Source organism: Loa loa (assembly GCF_000183805.2).
Source record: "Loa loa unplaced genomic scaffold supercont3.346, whole genome shotgun sequence".
In the NCBI taxonomy this organism is placed as follows: domain Eukaryota; kingdom Metazoa; phylum Nematoda; class Chromadorea; order Rhabditida; family Onchocercidae; genus Loa; species Loa loa.
The window spans coordinates 51,407-69,344 of NW_018108526.1; the positions used below are offsets into that span (position 1 = coordinate 51,407).

Sequence of the window (17,938 nt, forward strand, 5' to 3'; positions counted from 1 at the left end):
CACACACACACACACACACACACACACACACACACACACACACACACACACACACACACACAACACACACACACACACACACATACACACACACACGCATCTGCAAATGAATCGAAATATAGAACTGACACCTTCAAGAAAATTGCTTGAAACTGATCCACTTTCTCATTTTCCATTGTCTCTCCAGTATGCAGCGATTTGTGTTTTTCCTCATTAACGTATTTCACTTACTGTTGTAATCTCTGATTCAATTTAACATATTATTCCTCAATTTTATTTTAATTCCAAAAAATACAGCAAAACGACGATGCAAATACAGTAAAGCGATAACAAATGCCATCAGTTTTTAATACGACGTTTTGGACCTTATTTACACGATGAACTGAATTTCAAAACAGTGAACTTACCTTACCACAAGAGAGGCGGATAAAGATAATATATATGTGACTTAGTCCCCAAATAAATTGCAGGTAAAAGTGGAAGTAGTTCGAGTGAGACGAATCAGAAGAAGCGTTGAATCATGGCTGACCTTTGGCCTTCAGACATTTTTAACACAGTTCACCACCAACTACTCCTTTCGTCAATGGTTCAACGACCACTGATTTCATTATTGGCCCGCCCACTGTATCAGTTGGACTGATAACAAATACTGGTAGTATTTCAGTCTTCAAAATTCATCATTTTCCTTGTTACTCTTCTCTGTTACATTGTGTTGCATTCCAGTTACGTCCTCACTTTGTCATACTCTTTACCGAACCATAGCAGAGGGAAGGTTTGCTTCACCTTTCCTCAGATCCCATTACAGATAGTGTACCCACAGCACCCTGCCCCATCATTGTACATTGGTAGATCTGCATCCACCGTTATATAAACCATTCACTACAGCCCTTCTCTCCTGCAGCATACCAGATTCCCAACTACCTAACACATAGGATGGTACCACTAACTATTGGGTAATCTGTCCTCAATCCCTTACTATGCATCTTGAAGCGGTAAACTTTGGCACCTATCCAAGTCCTGAAAGTATTAATTTAGACAGGAAGCGGTTGATTGGTTGGTTGGTGGGTTTGGTTAGTTTGGTTGCTTTGGTTATTTTCGTTAGTTTGGTTGGTTGGTTGTTGGTTGATGTGTGGTTTGGAGTGGAGAGATTAGACAAGGAAGGTACTACCAAGCAATCGTTGGAAGAGGTTTGCGTTTTCATCCTTGTGAAGGTAGTACTTTGCAGTTCAGCTTTTAGCCACGTGGTGGTTCCAGGCTCGTTCCGGTGTTTCAGATGGTAACACAGGAGCAGGTTCTTGCTGCACCGAAGATAAATGTACGACGTTTTGTTGAAATTATCACCTCACCTATATTTCCGGAGCAGGAATCTAAAGAATGGGTGCTGCAACATCAGAATTTCGCCATTCAGGTAATTCTCAGTTTCCTGTCATCGACAGAACATTTTTGAAATTGCCATATATACATTCCGTTTGTTGGGGTTCCAAAATGGCTTATTAGTACTTATCTTCATAATTCAAATTAAAGTAGAGCATACTGAACCACTTGGACTTTGAGTCTCGCAACTCATTAACAGCTGCTTCTGGGATTTCACTTTTGGAGACCACATTTTATCGTAATGTAAATTAACCGTGAAATAAGACATGTTTTAGGCGTGCTTTGCTTACTTCTTTGTAATATTTGGAATAAAATATGTTGTCATGCGAAATCGGTCACCTTTTGATTTAACACTGCCACTGAATATTTGGAATGCTCTTCTCGCATTGTTCAGCATTATGGGGACTGTTATGCTTTTCCCAGAATTTATTGGAACTATTCAGAATAATGGCTTTCAAGGTTTTTTCTTTGTTTTTATGACTTCAGACGTGGTTAGGAGTTCATCGTTTAAGTGTTCATAAATATTCCTACAAGGGGGAGGTGTTATCATTGTTTTGCGAATCACAGAAAACTGAAATTATACGGTGCATGAGATTTAATTTAAGCTGCTACAGTGTTTTATTTTGTGATTTCAGCTTCGTACTGCAAAGTTTATGGCTTCACCAAGGGGTCGAATGGTTTCTGGGGTTGGCTATTCATTGTTTCAAAGTTATTTGAATTGGCTGATACCGTATTCCTAGTTTTGCGAAAGAAGCCACTCATGTTTCTTCACTGGTACCACCACATCCTTACACTCATTTATGCTTTTTACTCGTATCCGCATACTCCTGGATTCAACCGTTGGGGCATTTTCATGAATTTTTTCGTACATGCGTTCATGTACAGGTATGTTACATGGTTGTGTAATAAAGTAGTTTGTTTTTTATTGGTCTTCATCGTTATATATTCCAACTATATAGTCGTAGTTATTTTCCACTACACTTTTAGCTACTATTTCTTGTGTTCCATGAAAATGCGGATTCCACGTGGTGTCGCCATGTTCATAACATCGCTTCAAATCCTTCAATTTGTACTCAGTGTTTTGATACTTGCACACCTTGGAATATTAATTTATGTCAGGAAGGTTTGTTAATCTTGGTTTGTTGTAGTTTTCAAATTCAAACGATATTTTTAATATAGGTTTATACCCTGTGTTTGTTGCACAGTTTTCTAGGTTTAAAATAGGTAAACTTGTTTTAGGTAGACTGTGATTTCGATGACAGCATATTCAAATTGGCACTCTTCATGGATGTTACCTATTTGATTCTTTTCGTCAACTTTTTCTGCAAAGCTTATGTGTTCGGTGGTGGTAAATCGAAATATAAAATTGAAAAAAAGAAACAGTAAAGGGATGGCTGCGTTGCATGTGAACTGATGAATCCTTTGAACTAACCACTATTTTTTTAACACTCAAGTATCAATCTCTGCGCAAACTGTTAGGAAAAATTATTGATTACATTAGATATTAGTTGCCCTGATATTGCTGTTCTTCTATAATATTGCTGTGTGATTATTTGTTAATTTCTTTTTCGTTTGCAGCTGTTCATTTTATTTGAACGTTCGTTCATATTGTACTTCTACATCCTACAGGTATTTGATACAAACAGGGTATATGGTATGATACGTTGATTCCGTTCGTTATTATTTTAGAGTATTGTAGCCAAAGGTCGTTCGAAATACGGCCACAAACTGGCTTCGAAGATCGTCATTTCTTTGTTATCATTTCTTTTTACCATTATTTTCCTTTTGAAATTCGATACGATTTGTAGTCAGACTTGCAAAAAAAAAAAATCATTTTGATACGAAAATCACATATATTTTCAATTGATGAATGAAAAAAGTGGGTGTCCAGTGTCGGTGTCCTAATCGGTATTGATAGCACATACCTCTCCACGTCATCAAAATCACATTGACATTGTTATTTGCGCATCGTTTTCTCAAGTGTTTTCAACACCGGTGTTTCGCAGTTATGCGATACTGTAACTGGTAATAAATCATTTATGTGTTGCCGTTGTGTGTTCTACGAGTCTGCTGAACTTGACAGCCGATCTTGAAGCTTATGAATTTCAATCTATTTGTTGCAAAACAAAATTCTGTACAGTGTGGCAACACGATGGAGAGCGAAAGTTCTGAAGTCCGATTCAGTGAAATACTTGAATAGGTTAGTGACTCAACATTTTAATGGCTTCATTATAGTTTGGTGGCGCAGTGTCTACGTTAATGTTTGTTGTTGTTGGTGCAGTTATACATATTGCTCGTCGTTCCGTTTTCACATCATTCACCTGTAAGTAGTTGTGGAAGAATTTCAGTACGCCTGTAAAGTAGTTGCAATCAATAGTATAAGGGTGAAGACTTTGCGGGACGAATGAACGATTCACCGTAATCAGTAGGATTGTAAAAAGTCTGTTTCTTTTTCTGCAAGCAAATCGTATTCGTATGCATTTGCACGTTCGAAAATACAGTTTTCTGGCCTTTTCTAAATTCTTCAGCATACGACAATAGTGACCAGGAAATCCATAAGTATGCAACATAAGAACACTCCAACAAGCCATAAAACTGGCTACCACTTGAAGAATTCATCAACTGTTACCCCTAAATTCTTTGCGGACCACACTAATTAAGATTTTTGCAGTTTAGATATTCGACTGTATAACATGTAAAATTTCAAAAAATTTAAACGTTCCAAGTAAGTGAATCAATTCACAATAGATGAGCATTAGAACCAGAGACATTTCCATATATTTGTGGTCTGAACTATCTTAAAATTAAGCCAGGAATACGGCAATGTTGGAAAATTTGTAAGCAATGAAATTATGGAACTAACCTTCAATTTCATAAAAATGAGTAAGACAGCAAAAAACACACCAGCCAGCTAACTTAACTTCCTGACATCTTCATAACCTTTTGGTATAATTCTGGAAAGAAAAGGGACGAAGCATTCAGTTATTGAGTAACATTAAAAAAACATTTAGTTATTGGGTACCATTTAAAAAAGCATTAAGTTTAGACCTATTAAAATCAAAGTTCAGTCATACATGAAAGGATAACAAGCCTTTGACGACACCAAATGCAACCGAAAGTAACAATAGAACCGGCGACAGATGCTCAGAAGTGCAACTTCATAAATATTACTGGCGTAGAAAAGAAGCTATCTGAAGTACTAGTCTGCCTGTGAAAAAGTGAAACTGGACATACTGTTTAAATGATAAGAAAAAGAAACACTGGGAAGCAAAAAATGTTTATTCGTGACAGTGATTGCTTCCATATATATGATGAAATATATACATTTCCCTCCTCCAACATAGCAGTCTATCCCACCATATGTCGGGAAAATCCGAAACTATTTTTCTAGTATTCTGATTAAATAATCCATATAGTTCTTTCCCTGATATATTGATTATATTTGCATAATATGCAGTGAGAGGATAATGTTTGAATTTGAGAGGTAATGTTAAAATTTTTATTATTCAACGGTCCAGATCATCATATCCACCGAAATGAACAAAGCCCCATACGTTGTAAACCTTTCTTATTATCTTATTGTCTGAATCGCCATGATTACGATGATAGACAAAGTGCCTATTGTAACGGTTTAACCTCATGTTCCTAACTTATCATCATATAATTCTTTCTCTCTGTATTTATCAACATACAACCCTTCGTATAACTCTCTGTTGTTCAATACTGTTATAAAACGGATGGAGCCACTCACAGGGATTAGTTCTGTTTACATGCTTACCGGCACTCCGATGCTTCACCGCCGCTCTCCAATCATTCCAAGCCGAATTTCCCCAAACTAGAGTAGGAGCTACCGACGATCTAAGTGAACGATTCCAATCCAACCAGTCACCTGTACCGATTATTCCAGTTCAGTAAAAGTACTTGGTTACCGTCGAGTTCCACGACACCATAATCTAATTTTGAGGTAAGGGAACTGGTCCAAATGTAGAATTGATTACTTATCATTTAATATCATCATCATCGCTAAGCTTCGTGTACAAAGATTTGGGAAGGGCATTACTTACGCTTACCGCAAACGCTACAAATGTGAGTATATCTTTCCAGCTTGCGTAGAGGATATCTTAGGTGAAACACAACGTGTGTAGGACTGCTCCAATTTTTCACTCCTAGGGTTCATCAGCCACGGTTTAGCGAGGTAGGACGGTGATAACGAAGTCCTCAGGTATTGGTTTTGAAATATCCGTCTCTTCGATGGACCTTTACAGTACTAAGTGAACTCCATCTTCCTGGGTTTGGAGTTAGAATTGTCCTTCCCTAGGTTAGTTGCCGGGAGGTTAACGAGTCCATCTTACCCATGGACACACTTTGTCCCACCTTTCAATTGAGACTTTCTGGCATGGGAAACCTTGCCGGAGGTATATCTCACCGCCAACATCACATTTAATAAGCATTGCTCCATTCAGCAGTTTCTATAAATGGCATCATTATCATTGCCTCCATCATCATTACATGACATGCATTTGTCTTTCCCTCTCTTCCCTACACTTTCTATTCTTCTAGCTTAGCTTCCCCCGTCTTCTCTTTCATGCCATTTACAGTGTGGACAGCGAATACTTGAAAAATTCTTACAATGGTGCTGTTTCGTTTCCAACTTCATCAGAAACTTTTATGAACTACTGACGTGAACGCCACCTTCCCATGAGAAACAATTAATTCGTCATTAAAAAATATGAAATCTTTGTCACGACAGATGTTATTTGAAGCATCTTCAGCTTTTTAAATTTGGTGTCCCATACCACGTATATCTATCACATAAAGTAAACGATATAATTCAGAAGCTGAAATGAAAGCAAAAGACATGTACTGGAAAGATTTTCCAAGAATTACAATAAACGAGAGTAACTGAACAAAATCATTTAGCTTTTCGATGTTTTACTTTTTAAAGTGACCCGAAGTCATATCTAGTCCTAATTAAATTAGCAGCATTTCGCTTCTAACGCAACAAGAAAGGAATTTAGGATTAAATTATATCAAAAATCAAAAGTATTTCCATACTCTTTCATAGAGGTACTTTTGTCTTTCCAGAACATAATCATTGGAGAATTCATGGTCATCACCACTATTGTACATGTCAACACTAGAATATTTCCAAAACCATGACTTCATAAATCGTTCAGATCTCGTTCGTTCGCACATAGTTTATTATTTTTCTATAAATGGTGGGCATAATCGTCCTAACTTTAAAATTTCATTCGTAAAAATGCTTTGTTAGACTTGTTACTTCTCTAACGTCTTTTTTATTGTTGTTAACTTGAAAGGTAGTAGTTGTTCAGTAAATTTTTTAAGGTCAAAACTAAAGTTCTACCACATCTGATACAAATATTGGAAGCAAAGGTTCCTTAGACGGTAAACCAAAAAAAAGCTCATTTTAGAAATTACCCGAAAATAGTCCAAGAAATCTCACCATGAATTGATTTGGGTACGTTTCTTTACTTGATCGCAAAAATCGAAGGTAATTCCATGCTCTTTGTCTTATGATGATTTATAAGCAATTAAACAGAGTGCAGAAAACATGGAGACGGCTTCTATATTTCTTAAAGGTAAAGCATATGCTGGGAAAATTAATTTTTGATTTTTCATTGTGATTCTAATACAGTTTTTAAAAGACTTTTTGTGAAAATCAAGAAGATTTCCCATAAATATTAAAAGTTTTACACTTTCTTAGAACCAGAAATTATATTTCTATATTAGTGCTTAACAGCAAAATGGACAAAAAAAGGAAAAAAAAAAGATATGTTTGCATACAACGACGTCATCTTGCATATGTAACGCTTTCGGTCGGACATGTGCGAGAAAGTGATAGTGTGATGAAATAATGCGCATTAGCAACATAAGAGGAGCTTACTAAAATGAATAACTATAAAGCCATAAATATCAAATTCGAAATTCTGTCGCAAACAAATTTAGGTGGGAATAAATTCAGAGATAGCTTTTGATGAACAGTTTGATAATTTAACATAACTTTCGTGAAGTAAATTACCTATTTTTAAGGCTAGTCACATATCACTTAATTGGGTTTATGTTCATGAAATAAAGGTGTAGAAAAACAGATATCCTAATGAAGGAGGTCTGGAGCATTGTGAGAAAATTCTTCAAATTCTCTAAAATTCAGAATTCAGCGGTGATAAGAATGCCTTTATCGCTTGCCATATCGCATTAACATATAATACTGCTCGCCAGTAATGCTGTTATTCCTTTCGATGGACTGTTTTTACTTAATTCGTTCAATCCATCATTTCAGTATACGAATTCAACTTTTGATTTAAATTTCGGCTCTTAACTTCTATTGCTTGGGACTGTTTTTGATGATTTTGTTGAATCAAAATTTTTTAGTGTCAAAATTTTGCAATATCACATGATAGTTTTGACATATTCAGTGAGAAGTTGCACATTGGTTTATTTATAATTCTTCGGCAATGTCATGAAACATGTGGATCTTACAACTTCACCTTAGCACAGGATATCACTATTTCCTCTCCTCTAAAAATTTCTAACAAGCTGGGCAAATTGACTCACCAATTTAAATCAGTTTGTCAGCAACACTAACAATTGTATCAGACGTGGACGAGATTACTGTTAGAGTATCAGAGTCACATCAATGGGATAAAAAGTTTGCGAAAAAGATTGAAATTACATTAGTAAACATAGGTGGAAAACTGGTGTGTTAGCACTGCACAAAAAGTCTCGCTCTTTTCAAAAAACAATACCGGTTTCCAATACCGGAAGTCGTAATAAGAATTTACTCGTAGATTCTGTCTAAAATAACGCTCCATACTTTCTCTTTCGTTGACCTTTCTTTTCCTAATCCCTCTCTCCTTCTTTATCTATCTACCTATCTATCTGCCTCCCATTTCATTACTTGTTTGTGTCAACTATTTGCCATTAACAGACACAACCGATAATTTATTGCATGGAGAAAAATATTTAAATATTCAACCGATGATTTATTGCATGGAGAAAAAAATAAAAAGTATACCCACTTTTTTAACTCATTTTAAAATCATTAAAGCAGAGGACGAGTTAGTTATCTCAGTTTACCACCAATATCACCAGAACTGTTCAATTATAACAATTTATCACTTGACTGCTCATTAAAAATGACAAAGCCTAAATCTGCCGTTTAATCTTTCATAGACTTGTCAGTGACTTCCCGATCACTTAAAAACTGAGACTTTTGAGTGGGAAGTTTCCTTGCTATAGTTTTCATTCTTCACCCATGGTAAGCTAAGGCAGTAACAAGTACAATTTAAATGAATTTAAAACAATGGGATTTATTTTGGAGTAAAAAACAAATAACAGGGAGATTTTCCACTTCTTTGAAAAGTGTATTGAAGGGGAAATATGGAATAGTTGCCAAGGAAAGAGGGAATATGAAACTTCTTCCAGTGTCTAATGATGGGAATTCATCAACGTTTAGAAAATTGTGTAGTTTTTGCAATGATCACCGACATTAGGGACGTCCCAACACCTGAATATGAACACTTTTACAGTCTAAAAAACAGATTCAACATAATCGGGATCGGAAAATAGTGCTATTATAAATTGTAAAATCCAATCCCTGGCATCTTATTTCCCAAAGTTTGCAATGTATTTTTCGGATAATTTTCAAGCAAATGCATATGTTATTGTCAAATCAAATATTTTGTTAAAAGTGCTTCCAAAAACACATTTCATCACTATCCCCTCAAGTTTTTGAACTTCTTTTTTTGAAATTATAACTCTGCCACCTTATCTAATCACTCTCATCTCATTTAAGATTATCCTGTTTTAACTTTGAATAGTAATAAACCTTCCACCATTATCAAATGTGAGTGTCGGAAGAGTGTCGAAGAACGCGTTACTTGACATTTTATGCACCTTGACTTTATTCGCCATGCGGTAGTACCGCTAGTTTTATTTCCATTTTACGATATGTTGGTTTACCTGAAGCAACTGCACGATTTGTTACACAATACATGCAGAAATTTGCATGAAAGCCAAAACCAAAATTTCCTAAACAAAAAACTTCATGATTCATTCGCTAAAGATCATATTGATTCCCTTGATACGATTAAACGTTCTGCACCTCATAACTTGCAACTTAATTTTTTTTTTTTGCCAGAGAAAAACTGTGTAAGGCATGTAATGAAACCTCTAAACTTTTTGATATCATATTTCCTATAAAACCTTTTAATTTCAAACTACAAACTTAAGTTATTAAGAAGTGATTTAAGTGAATACATCAAGTCACGATTACATCAGTTCGCACAACAATAAAATACAAGCACTGTTAAGACAAACTCGTTGCAAAATTACATGAATATACAAAGATTAAATGGAAAATGTACTAAACATTGTAAATCATCATAGTGAGCACGTATGAGGTAATCGTCGCAAACATTTCGTAACACCGAAGTAAACCATTCACAAAACCTTTTCAGTTATTTAGGTAAAACAAGCAATGGATATATCACACTCTATAAGAAATCATAAAGTTATTGCAAAGGAAAATTAATTTCTGCAGCAAAAAACATGAGAATGATGTGATTAACATCCATTTAGCCGTATTATTTACAGGTAAACAAAGACCGAATAAAATATTTTGATATCGGACAGGCCTGCAACGCACTCATACATACTATATTCCGAAAATATCAATTTTTCATTTATCACCTAATAACATAATATTTTCCCATGAATTATGTACTCCAACTTTGACTTTTTATATACCACCTGTGCTCACTATCAGGATGACACTGCGGATGGAAAATCGGACGATTGGCAATTTACCTAGACGCGTATGATGCTACGCTTTGTTGTCTCCAGAATGCACATCTTTCCAATAATTGCTTTGAAATATTGAAGGGAGTTTCTTGAAGGAAAGACCATTTACTCTAATTCTTTCACAAGAGCCTTTCATCGTTAGAGAATTTATAAGATTATTGACTAAAATGAATGTCTAAATTAGATAATTTAGATACTCTTGGTTTTATATTTACTCATCTTTGTATAGTAAATGAAGCTTAATAATGTCATCCTCAGAAGGCTATTTCAAGCAAAATTTCAAGTAATGCAGAGAGAATAAATATCCACATTTCAAGTCCTTAAAATTTTTAATAAAAGTGTTATTCTGCATTAAAAAAGCACACTTCCCCTTGTAGGTGTCGAAAAAGACCGAATGAACAAATTGTGATTTTTAGAAGACTGCGAACATTGCGCTGCTGTAGTTTCTGACCTACAATAAAGAGAACTTATAAAATCACAATCAAATAACATATAAGAATATGTATAGACTGTAATTCGTTCATATCTGTTTTCTAATCGATATTTTGCTATGAGGAAATATATGGAAGGAAGATCATGAGATTTTTTGTGAGAGTAAAAAGGCTCAAGCAAAAATTACAAAGGTCGGCAACAATCATTAAAAGCATCAATAAGGAACAAATGAAGCACGTATATAAACCTTGTAAATCGTAATCAGTAGTGGAATTTTGCTGTTGTTACGACTTTTTCCACAAACATTACCTCCTTCGTAATGAAAGATGTTACTGAAAAGAAACTTTGATATAATGTGTTTGTGTGACCTATCGTCATCCAATTCTTGACGTCACCATAAATTTGCCCATAACATGAATTTCACATCCGATTTTCAAACTTCTGCTGCATAGCGTTGTCGTTTTCAACAAAATTTAGCCCGTTATTTCTGGAGCTTCCTGTTACACTTGCGGTGAAATCTTGATATCGCGAGTTGCTATTGGTAGCGAAACTCTGTGTGAGCAAAGATGCTTTCTCAAAACTGTTCTTAGTTTCCCCATCCAAATAGTACTGTGATTGACGCCACCTACTGTTGACAATTCACCGTGCTGATACAATATATTGTTAGGGATATCTAAGAAAGGTGAATAGGGAATAAAAGATTTGGCAACTGTATTAGCAATAATAGTAGAAATTCCCGGGAAAAAAAGCACGGCTTTTAATATATGAAGAATCTTCTTGAACATATGAGCCATTAAGAGTTAATAACGAAGACTGGCACAAATTATCCAGTGAATAATGTTGATGTAAAAAATCCAAAGCAAATAAATTATGAGATGATTTTGTTGCAATACATGCTTGAATAAGGTTTCTGAAGCTACGGCTGGTTGTCTCTTTTCTTTACCAAACCTCCAGTTTTCGGATAAATGAGTGTGTTGCCGTTCGAAGCTGTTATCACTCTTCCAAGCGCACTGCGAGCCCGTACGTTTTTTGAATGTGCTGATGATAGTCTGAAATGCAATGAGAAAACAACACTTTGATAAGGGTTAACTAAGGATGTCTGTTTTGAAAACCACTCTTTTTGGCATGGCCTCTTAATGGGTAATTGCCCATATGACCTACTATTACAACGTGCTTCAATCATATTTCACTGTTCTTTGAAACGCAGCAGTCTACCTCAAGCCATTGTCATGCAGCCAACGGGAGACATGGGAATTAATTACAAAAGCAGTAATGACCTTGATAGTGAAGAATTTCTGAGCATCGACCAATTCGAAATGGGAAACCGACCGGTATGGTTTGAATCTTGCAGCACTGGAATTCTTGAAATATCAACAACAAAATTCTGTTCCTGTTCATCGTCATAGTGCGCAAAATTGACGATGTCCTGAGATTTCTGAAAAGTCGAAGGATATTTTCTGCATAAAATGATACGTTTTCAAAACGCATGTACCTTTAAATCAGCTTCGACTTCTGAAGTTCCATATAGCTTTGTTCGCCTTTCCAACTTTTCCAATGAAGTGAATGTCAATACATTTTCACCACAAAATCGCAAAACCTATGAAGATCCATTAAATGATTTTGTTGTTGATATATCAAAACAATGTTAAGTTGTCTGCCATCATTTTGTATGAGTGTTTGCAAAGTTCATTCCAAACAAAATCTGTGATTTCACTAGCAATTTTTGAAAAATTGAAATATTCGAACAAACCCACCCCTTCCAACATCATGGTGCCAGTTTCGTCTGGACAACTAGCACATTTTAACCGATTAGATTTTGATTGCGTGTTTAACTGTTGTCGCAACCTTGTTAAACACATTCGCTCGTAGTCACATATAGGTCGCCTCATGCCAGGTATCGACACCTGCAATGTTAAGCTGCTTGTTATCACTTATTCTGCATAAATTGAATGCCATTTGAGAAAAGAAAAATCATGGTTAACCTTAGTGTAAACAATTCATTTCTTTCTGAATTATTTTATTACTTTATATTTTCCTACCTTTTTTTTGAATTTTTCTAGAAGTAAATATCTTTGGTAATTTATAGTGCAATATCCACTTGCAAAATATATCTACCAGGCATTTACTTACCGGTCGGTTGTTAAGAAGATCTTGGGCAAGAGAATCAACGTTAGTCGAGGTATCACTGACGCCTAATCCGGAATCAGTGCCACCTGAGCGACATATTTCTTCGGATGAAGTGCTTCTGGGCCGATTTTGTCCAACTTTCAAAAGTTTCCAAGTATCTTCATCCTCATCCCAGTATGCTCGTTCACGTAAACGATCACAAACGTCTTGTGGCACAAAATTTTCCACAATCAACAGTCTACACGAGATAATAGTATTAGAAATATGAATTTTTTAAATCTAATTTCAGAAAGTATAACTAAAAAACATTCTTCCATAATGTACAAACGATCCACTGATACCGCTAACATATTATAACTGAAAAGTTTACTTGAGTTTTAGCTCTTTATTGATTTCGGTAACCGAGTTTTCTAAATCTCGCCTCTCCTGTGAATGACTTGCCGAGGCGTCATTGATTTCCGAACGAACCTGAACAATTTCATTGTTTGATTTATTGTAGTGGTCTAATTTCCACTCCAAGCTTAGACAAACTTCTGTGGTTGAGCAGAAAAAAAATATGCCTGCTGGAGCTTGGAATATAACTTCTTCAGTTTCCTTGTTTTTATTTCAACTTCTTGCCTCAAATTACTGAAAGTTTCATGTATTTCTGCCGTATTATCTTCCTGGGCTTCCAACTGCTGCAAAATTTCGCGTTCCTTCCTCTTAAATACACCTTTTATAAATCGCCGTAAGAATTAGGTAGAAAAATCCATAAACAATTATATATTTATAAATGAAATAATCAAAATCATTTAATTATCCTGCCATAAGCTCATCTTTGAATGAATATTTGAGACCTTTTGTTCAGCCAATTGTCTTCTTCGGTATTCTAGCAATTTTTGCTGTTCACGAGTTTTATCTAATAAACTGCCATCACCAGAAAGAAGTTTGCTCTGCATTGCTCGGATCTTCGCAGCTACAGCAATTTGCGCCCCGCGTTCCCTTTCCAGCTGTCTAACCCTTTCTTCCAAATCGGCAAGTATCTTTCGCTTTTCCTTCAAACCGTATTTAAAGCTCCTATTTCGAATAAAAAGTGCATTCAGTTCAAATTCCGAAGCTGTTGTCATACTCAAGTCGCAAGTGAAATAGTTTTATTATTACCTCCGCAATAATGTTTGAATTAGAGATAATGGTTTGTCTTTCATCTTCCAAACGCTTCCGTTGTTCATCAAGATATTCTTCACTTGGAGCAGCTGCAAAATCATCTCATTAAATGAGGCTTTTCACTGAATATAATAACTGCTAGGGAAATTTTGCATTTTCCTCCAACCTTCGTCATCATTTTCGCTTTTTTCGTCCAGATACACCTTCTTTTCCTTTTTAATAGCACGTTTTTCCAAAATTTCTCGAAGCCTTGCAATCTCATCCTTAACAAAATACATCGTTATAATAACAATAAAACAATATTAATAAAATCGAGAAATAAAAAAACTCGGGAATGCGATATTTTGAAGGTTAGTTCGCATTAATGCATAAACATGTAGTGAGATACTAAAGAGAACCTGAAATTCTCGAAGAAGTGCATCTTTGGGATCCTCGTTAATCCTCGGCTGATTGTTGATTTTTTTTGCGCGATTTGCATATCTCAATGTAGACAAGGTTTCCTCGTAATTATAGGACGCAGGTCCAATATTAGCAACCATCACGGTTCGCGAATTACCGCCCAGTGAATCTGAAAGCAATTCCTTACAAACGTTGTTCATATTAGCGGAGATAACCATTACCAAGATAATCAGTAACCTGAAGATGTGGTTGAATGTTTTCCAATGACTTTGGTCATGATAAAACCTTTCCAACATATGAAAATAGCTAGAATACCTTGCAACAGACGTGTCAGTTTCGAATCTCTGTACGGCACATGAGTACTTTTTCCACCAACCAATGCTGATACAACATTGCCAAGAGCAGAAAGAGACAAGTTGATTTTTGTTGCTTCTTTGAAATGCTTACCATGCGATCCCGTTTTTGACTGACGCTCACTACCTGCCAAGTCTACCAGATTTAAGCGCCCGACTCTAGAAAAGGATTTGGTGCTAGTTTTAGTTTACATACTTGGTGCTAGTTTTAATTTACATAACGGTGTGTTCACCTTATGTGATTCTGACCATCCAAACCGGGTTCACTGCATTCAACAGTCACCATGAAAACTGCATGTGAACGGCTACTATATTCGTTCATATTTGTTCTCCTGAAAATTGAACATTTTAGTCATTAAAGTGTTAATTGATGCAAGCCGTTGAACACTTCCTTCTTCATTTTCTAAAAGACAACATCAAAAACACATCCACTTCTGCTATGGTATGATATGATAACATCATAATTAAAGCATGCATTTCTCACGTCCGTACAAAATGTGTTTCAAAAAAAAAGAACAAAAAATGCTGCACGAACCCAACTGTACGATTTGCATGGCCGACTGACATAACGTGCTCAATTTCTTCCACAGATTTTGTTACGAACGATGAAAGATCTTTTACATAAACACCAACATCCGGACGCTCTCTTAATTCTAAACGTATTTTCGGATCTCTACTCAACAAATCACGAATTTCTTCCTAAAAATTAAAAAAAAAAGAAAAAAAAGAAAAAAGATAACTGATTAAATCCTTCCGATTTAGTATAATCTTCCGCTATTTTCAACTGATACTATTGACTTTTTAACATAATTTACTAAGCAAGTATATATATATAAAGTTTTGTGGTGGATATTATTTTTCAAATAATAGAACTGTGTAAGGTAAGTGAAATTGCACCCAACAAGTTTCAAGTGAAACTGCACCCAGCAAGTTTCTCAAATCATCATATCAATTTATTTATTAAAGTAAGTATTCATACCATTGGAACCTTAGAAAAACGAAAGGAGAGAAATCCTAAAAACCTGGTAAATTTCTAAATAGCTTGCTCGCACGAGATACTGTTGATTCCGTGATTGCGCAATGTGCTGGAAAATATGATGATATGCGTTCGGTATGACGCCACGCAATTCAGGATCTTCGTGAGCACCTAGACAATCCTTGTATCGGATAAGATCCAGACAAAAATGAATGTTGCACAATTTTTCTTTTTTTAACATTTGGGAGAACAGTATTTCAGTCCTCACTTAACTGAAGAGACTAATTGTTTTACACATATTATGCAGTAATCACATGCAATTTTTTGTTGAAGAGTAGGATACTGACTGTCAAACTTGATATTTTGATAAGAAAAAACAACCTTGGACTATACTAGATTAGTATCCCTTTCTTCAGCACTTTTCAAGGCATTTAACATATTAATAGAATGTTTCAATACCCTGCTTCGATTACTAGTAATTATGCTGTGATAAAAAAATGCCAACTTTCAAGATGAAGTCCAACCTTCCATTGTGAACGTTTTTCCGGTCCCTGTCTGACCATATGCAAAAATCGTCCCATTGAATCCTTCAAGCACTGAATCGACAACATGGCGAAATGTTTCATCGTAAAGATCGAGTTGTTTCGAACTTCAAAGTATAAAAAAAGCGCTTCCAACTCATTAAGAGCAATTTCTGTGAGTTGGAAAGCAAAAATCCATTTCTTTATTTTTGATCTTAATACTTTTCGTCCACAAATTATGAAGCGATTTGCATCCATTATAATGGTCTCGAATATTAAATAAATATTATGTTATAAGAATTTTCACAATAACTGCTTACTGTGGATCATAAACTGAATCAAATGTGAATACTTTCGAAGGTTCGTTTGGTTCTTTTGGATTGTGTAATTCAATTACACCACGGTTTGTTTGAATATCCACAATACTAGAATTAAGTACTAAAATTAAAACAGACTAAGTACTAAAGGCGAAAGTAACATGCATTAAAACACGTTAGTAGATCTTAAATCAGCTAATGAAATTCTTGAAATAGGTAAGCATCAGAAGTGACAGCAAGTTAAAGCACTGATGAGATAGTAATCAGAAACAAGTTCTATATATATGCATATACTTCAATTTACTCGTCAAAAATATAAAATACCATAGTAAATTAGTTTATTTTGCTTCAAACTAACCGGTTAAGTACTTACCTTTGGTGGCCATCACGTATCTCAGAAGCCGATAATGGACGACAACGGACCACCACCTTGACTGCCTCTGATTTCCCGATGGCAGAACGTGGTCTAAATGGTGCGGACACCATACCGCCCAAGAATCGCTCAACTTTGGATTTGGCTATTGACTAATTAAGATACAGTAACATTTCGGTAACCAAAAATGTAATGGTTTTTATGCGCTATGAAAAACAAGGGTATGCAAAAAGCAGAGCATATGCAACTTTGCTTACAATCAACTAAGAAAGTTCGAACGGCAGCTATAACAGAAAAGAAGTGCTTTTTTGACGAAGAAGACGAATCACTGAAATAGCAATCACCGATTCCTTCAATGGGAACACAAAAAAAGCGAAAATTTGTTTGTTGCGCTGGTTAAGTCAATATTGCCATGGAAACTTACAGATATGCAGCTTCTTACTAAGCTTGCCTCCTCCCTCTTCTCTGTTTTTCAGTTAATTTCAAAGGCGACTAACTTTATGTTGTCTTTATTGCCTTTATACTGCACCATAACATGCAACTAAATCCTGGACCAAATCAGTTGCAAATTCTGAAATAAAATTTGATTTTCAACAAAATTCTCTTTTTAGGGTTTTTTTTTTGGAAAAATATTAAACTTTTAAGATACTCATAAGTTTACACAAGATGAAATATTGGGTATGGTTACTTTTTTTTATTTTGGAGCGTTTTTTTAACTCTTGCTCTTGTAGCATTCACACTGATGGGACTTACTTTATTTATGCTCACTCCTCTCTCTCCCCTTAACTACTTTTATTAATGTCAATGAAAAATTTTGTTTGCTATAGCATTTTTTTAAATTTATTGCACATATCTCTTTAAGGTTTCATAGAGCGAATATATGGCAAACTCAAAGCCTACTCTATCATTAACTTAAAAAATTCGAATTTCTCAAGCATTTCGAATGTTCCAAATTGGATTCAAAAAACGCCACTTCAGATCAAATTACCACTATGGACTGGATCCAACCTCTCGATGCATCTGCAACTACTAGTCGCTATTGGGAGATGAACACATCATAACTACTCCAAAAGAAGTCGATAGGATTTGCTTCCAGTAGT

The 17,938-nt window shown here is 35.4% G+C and overlaps 3 protein-coding genes across 3 annotated transcripts; 1 reads left to right on the forward strand and 2 right to left on the reverse strand.

The window, feature by feature from the left end:
* Positions 1–423: 423 nt before the first annotated feature.
* LOAG_05719 (GNS1/SUR4 family protein) lies at positions 424–3,258 on the forward strand. Its single transcript, XM_020446950.1, has 5 exons — positions 424–1,408; positions 1,650–1,833; positions 2,010–2,259; positions 2,362–2,497; positions 2,614–3,258. The coding sequence occupies exons 1-5, from the start codon at positions 1,274–1,276 to the stop codon at positions 2,758–2,760; spliced, it is 852 nt and encodes a 283-aa protein (XP_020302768.1). The 5' UTR covers positions 424–1,273; the 3' UTR covers positions 2,761–3,258.
* A 1,622-nt stretch (positions 3,259–4,880) lies between these two features.
* LOAG_05720 (hypothetical protein) lies at positions 4,881–6,570 on the reverse strand (the record flags this gene model as incomplete). Its single annotated transcript, XM_003141257.1, has 3 exons — positions 4,881–4,992; positions 5,749–5,843; positions 6,430–6,570. 3 exons carry the CDS (start codon positions 6,568–6,570, stop codon positions 4,881–4,883), a joined length of 348 nt encoding a protein of 115 aa, XP_003141305.1.
* A 4,942-nt stretch (positions 6,571–11,512) lies between these two features.
* On the reverse strand, positions 11,513–17,039 carry LOAG_05721 (hypothetical protein). Its single transcript, XM_020446951.1, has 18 exons — positions 16,839–17,039; positions 16,469–16,573; positions 16,152–16,276; positions 15,674–15,798; positions 15,187–15,350; positions 14,885–14,983; positions 14,614–14,810; positions 14,298–14,467; positions 14,066–14,162; positions 13,897–13,988; positions 13,593–13,790; positions 13,317–13,457; positions 13,127–13,224; positions 12,760–12,994; positions 12,384–12,533; positions 12,122–12,226; positions 11,907–12,064; positions 11,513–11,678 (listed from the first exon to the last, which is right to left on the reverse strand). Exons 1-18 carry the CDS (start codon positions 16,949–16,951, stop codon positions 11,546–11,548), a joined length of 2,505 nt encoding a protein of 834 aa, XP_020302769.1. The 5' UTR covers positions 16,952–17,039; the 3' UTR covers positions 11,513–11,545.
* Positions 17,040–17,938: the final 899 nt, after the last annotated feature.

What these genes read in the sequence shown, in the direction of transcription:
- LOAG_05719 (XM_020446950.1), top strand. Translation starts at nt 1,274, where the DNA reads ATGGTAACACAGGAGCAGGTTCTTGCTGCACCGAAGATAAATGTACGA. An exon ending in ATCAGAATTTCGCCATTCAG is followed by an intron (nt 1,409 to 1,649) that starts GTAATTCTCAGT and finishes GACATGTTTTAG; the next exon opens with GCGTGCTTTGCTTACTTCTT. An exon ending in GTACATGCGTTCATGTACAG is followed by an intron (nt 2,260 to 2,361) that starts GTATGTTACATG and finishes CTACACTTTTAG; the next exon opens with CTACTATTTCTTGTGTTCCA.
- LOAG_05721 (XM_020446951.1), bottom strand. Translation starts at nt 16,951, where the DNA reads ATGGTGTCCGCACCATTTAGACCACGTTCTGCCATCGGGAAATCAGAG. An exon ending in GCTATTTAGAAATTTACCAG is followed by an intron (nt 15,351 to 15,673) that starts GTTTTTAGGATT and finishes TTTAATTTTTAG; the next exon opens with GAAGAAATTCGTGATTTGTT. An exon ending in CACTTCTTCGAGAATTTCAG is followed by an intron (nt 14,163 to 14,297) that starts GTTCTCTTTAGT and finishes TATTTTGTTAAG; the next exon opens with GATGAGATTGCAAGGCTTCG.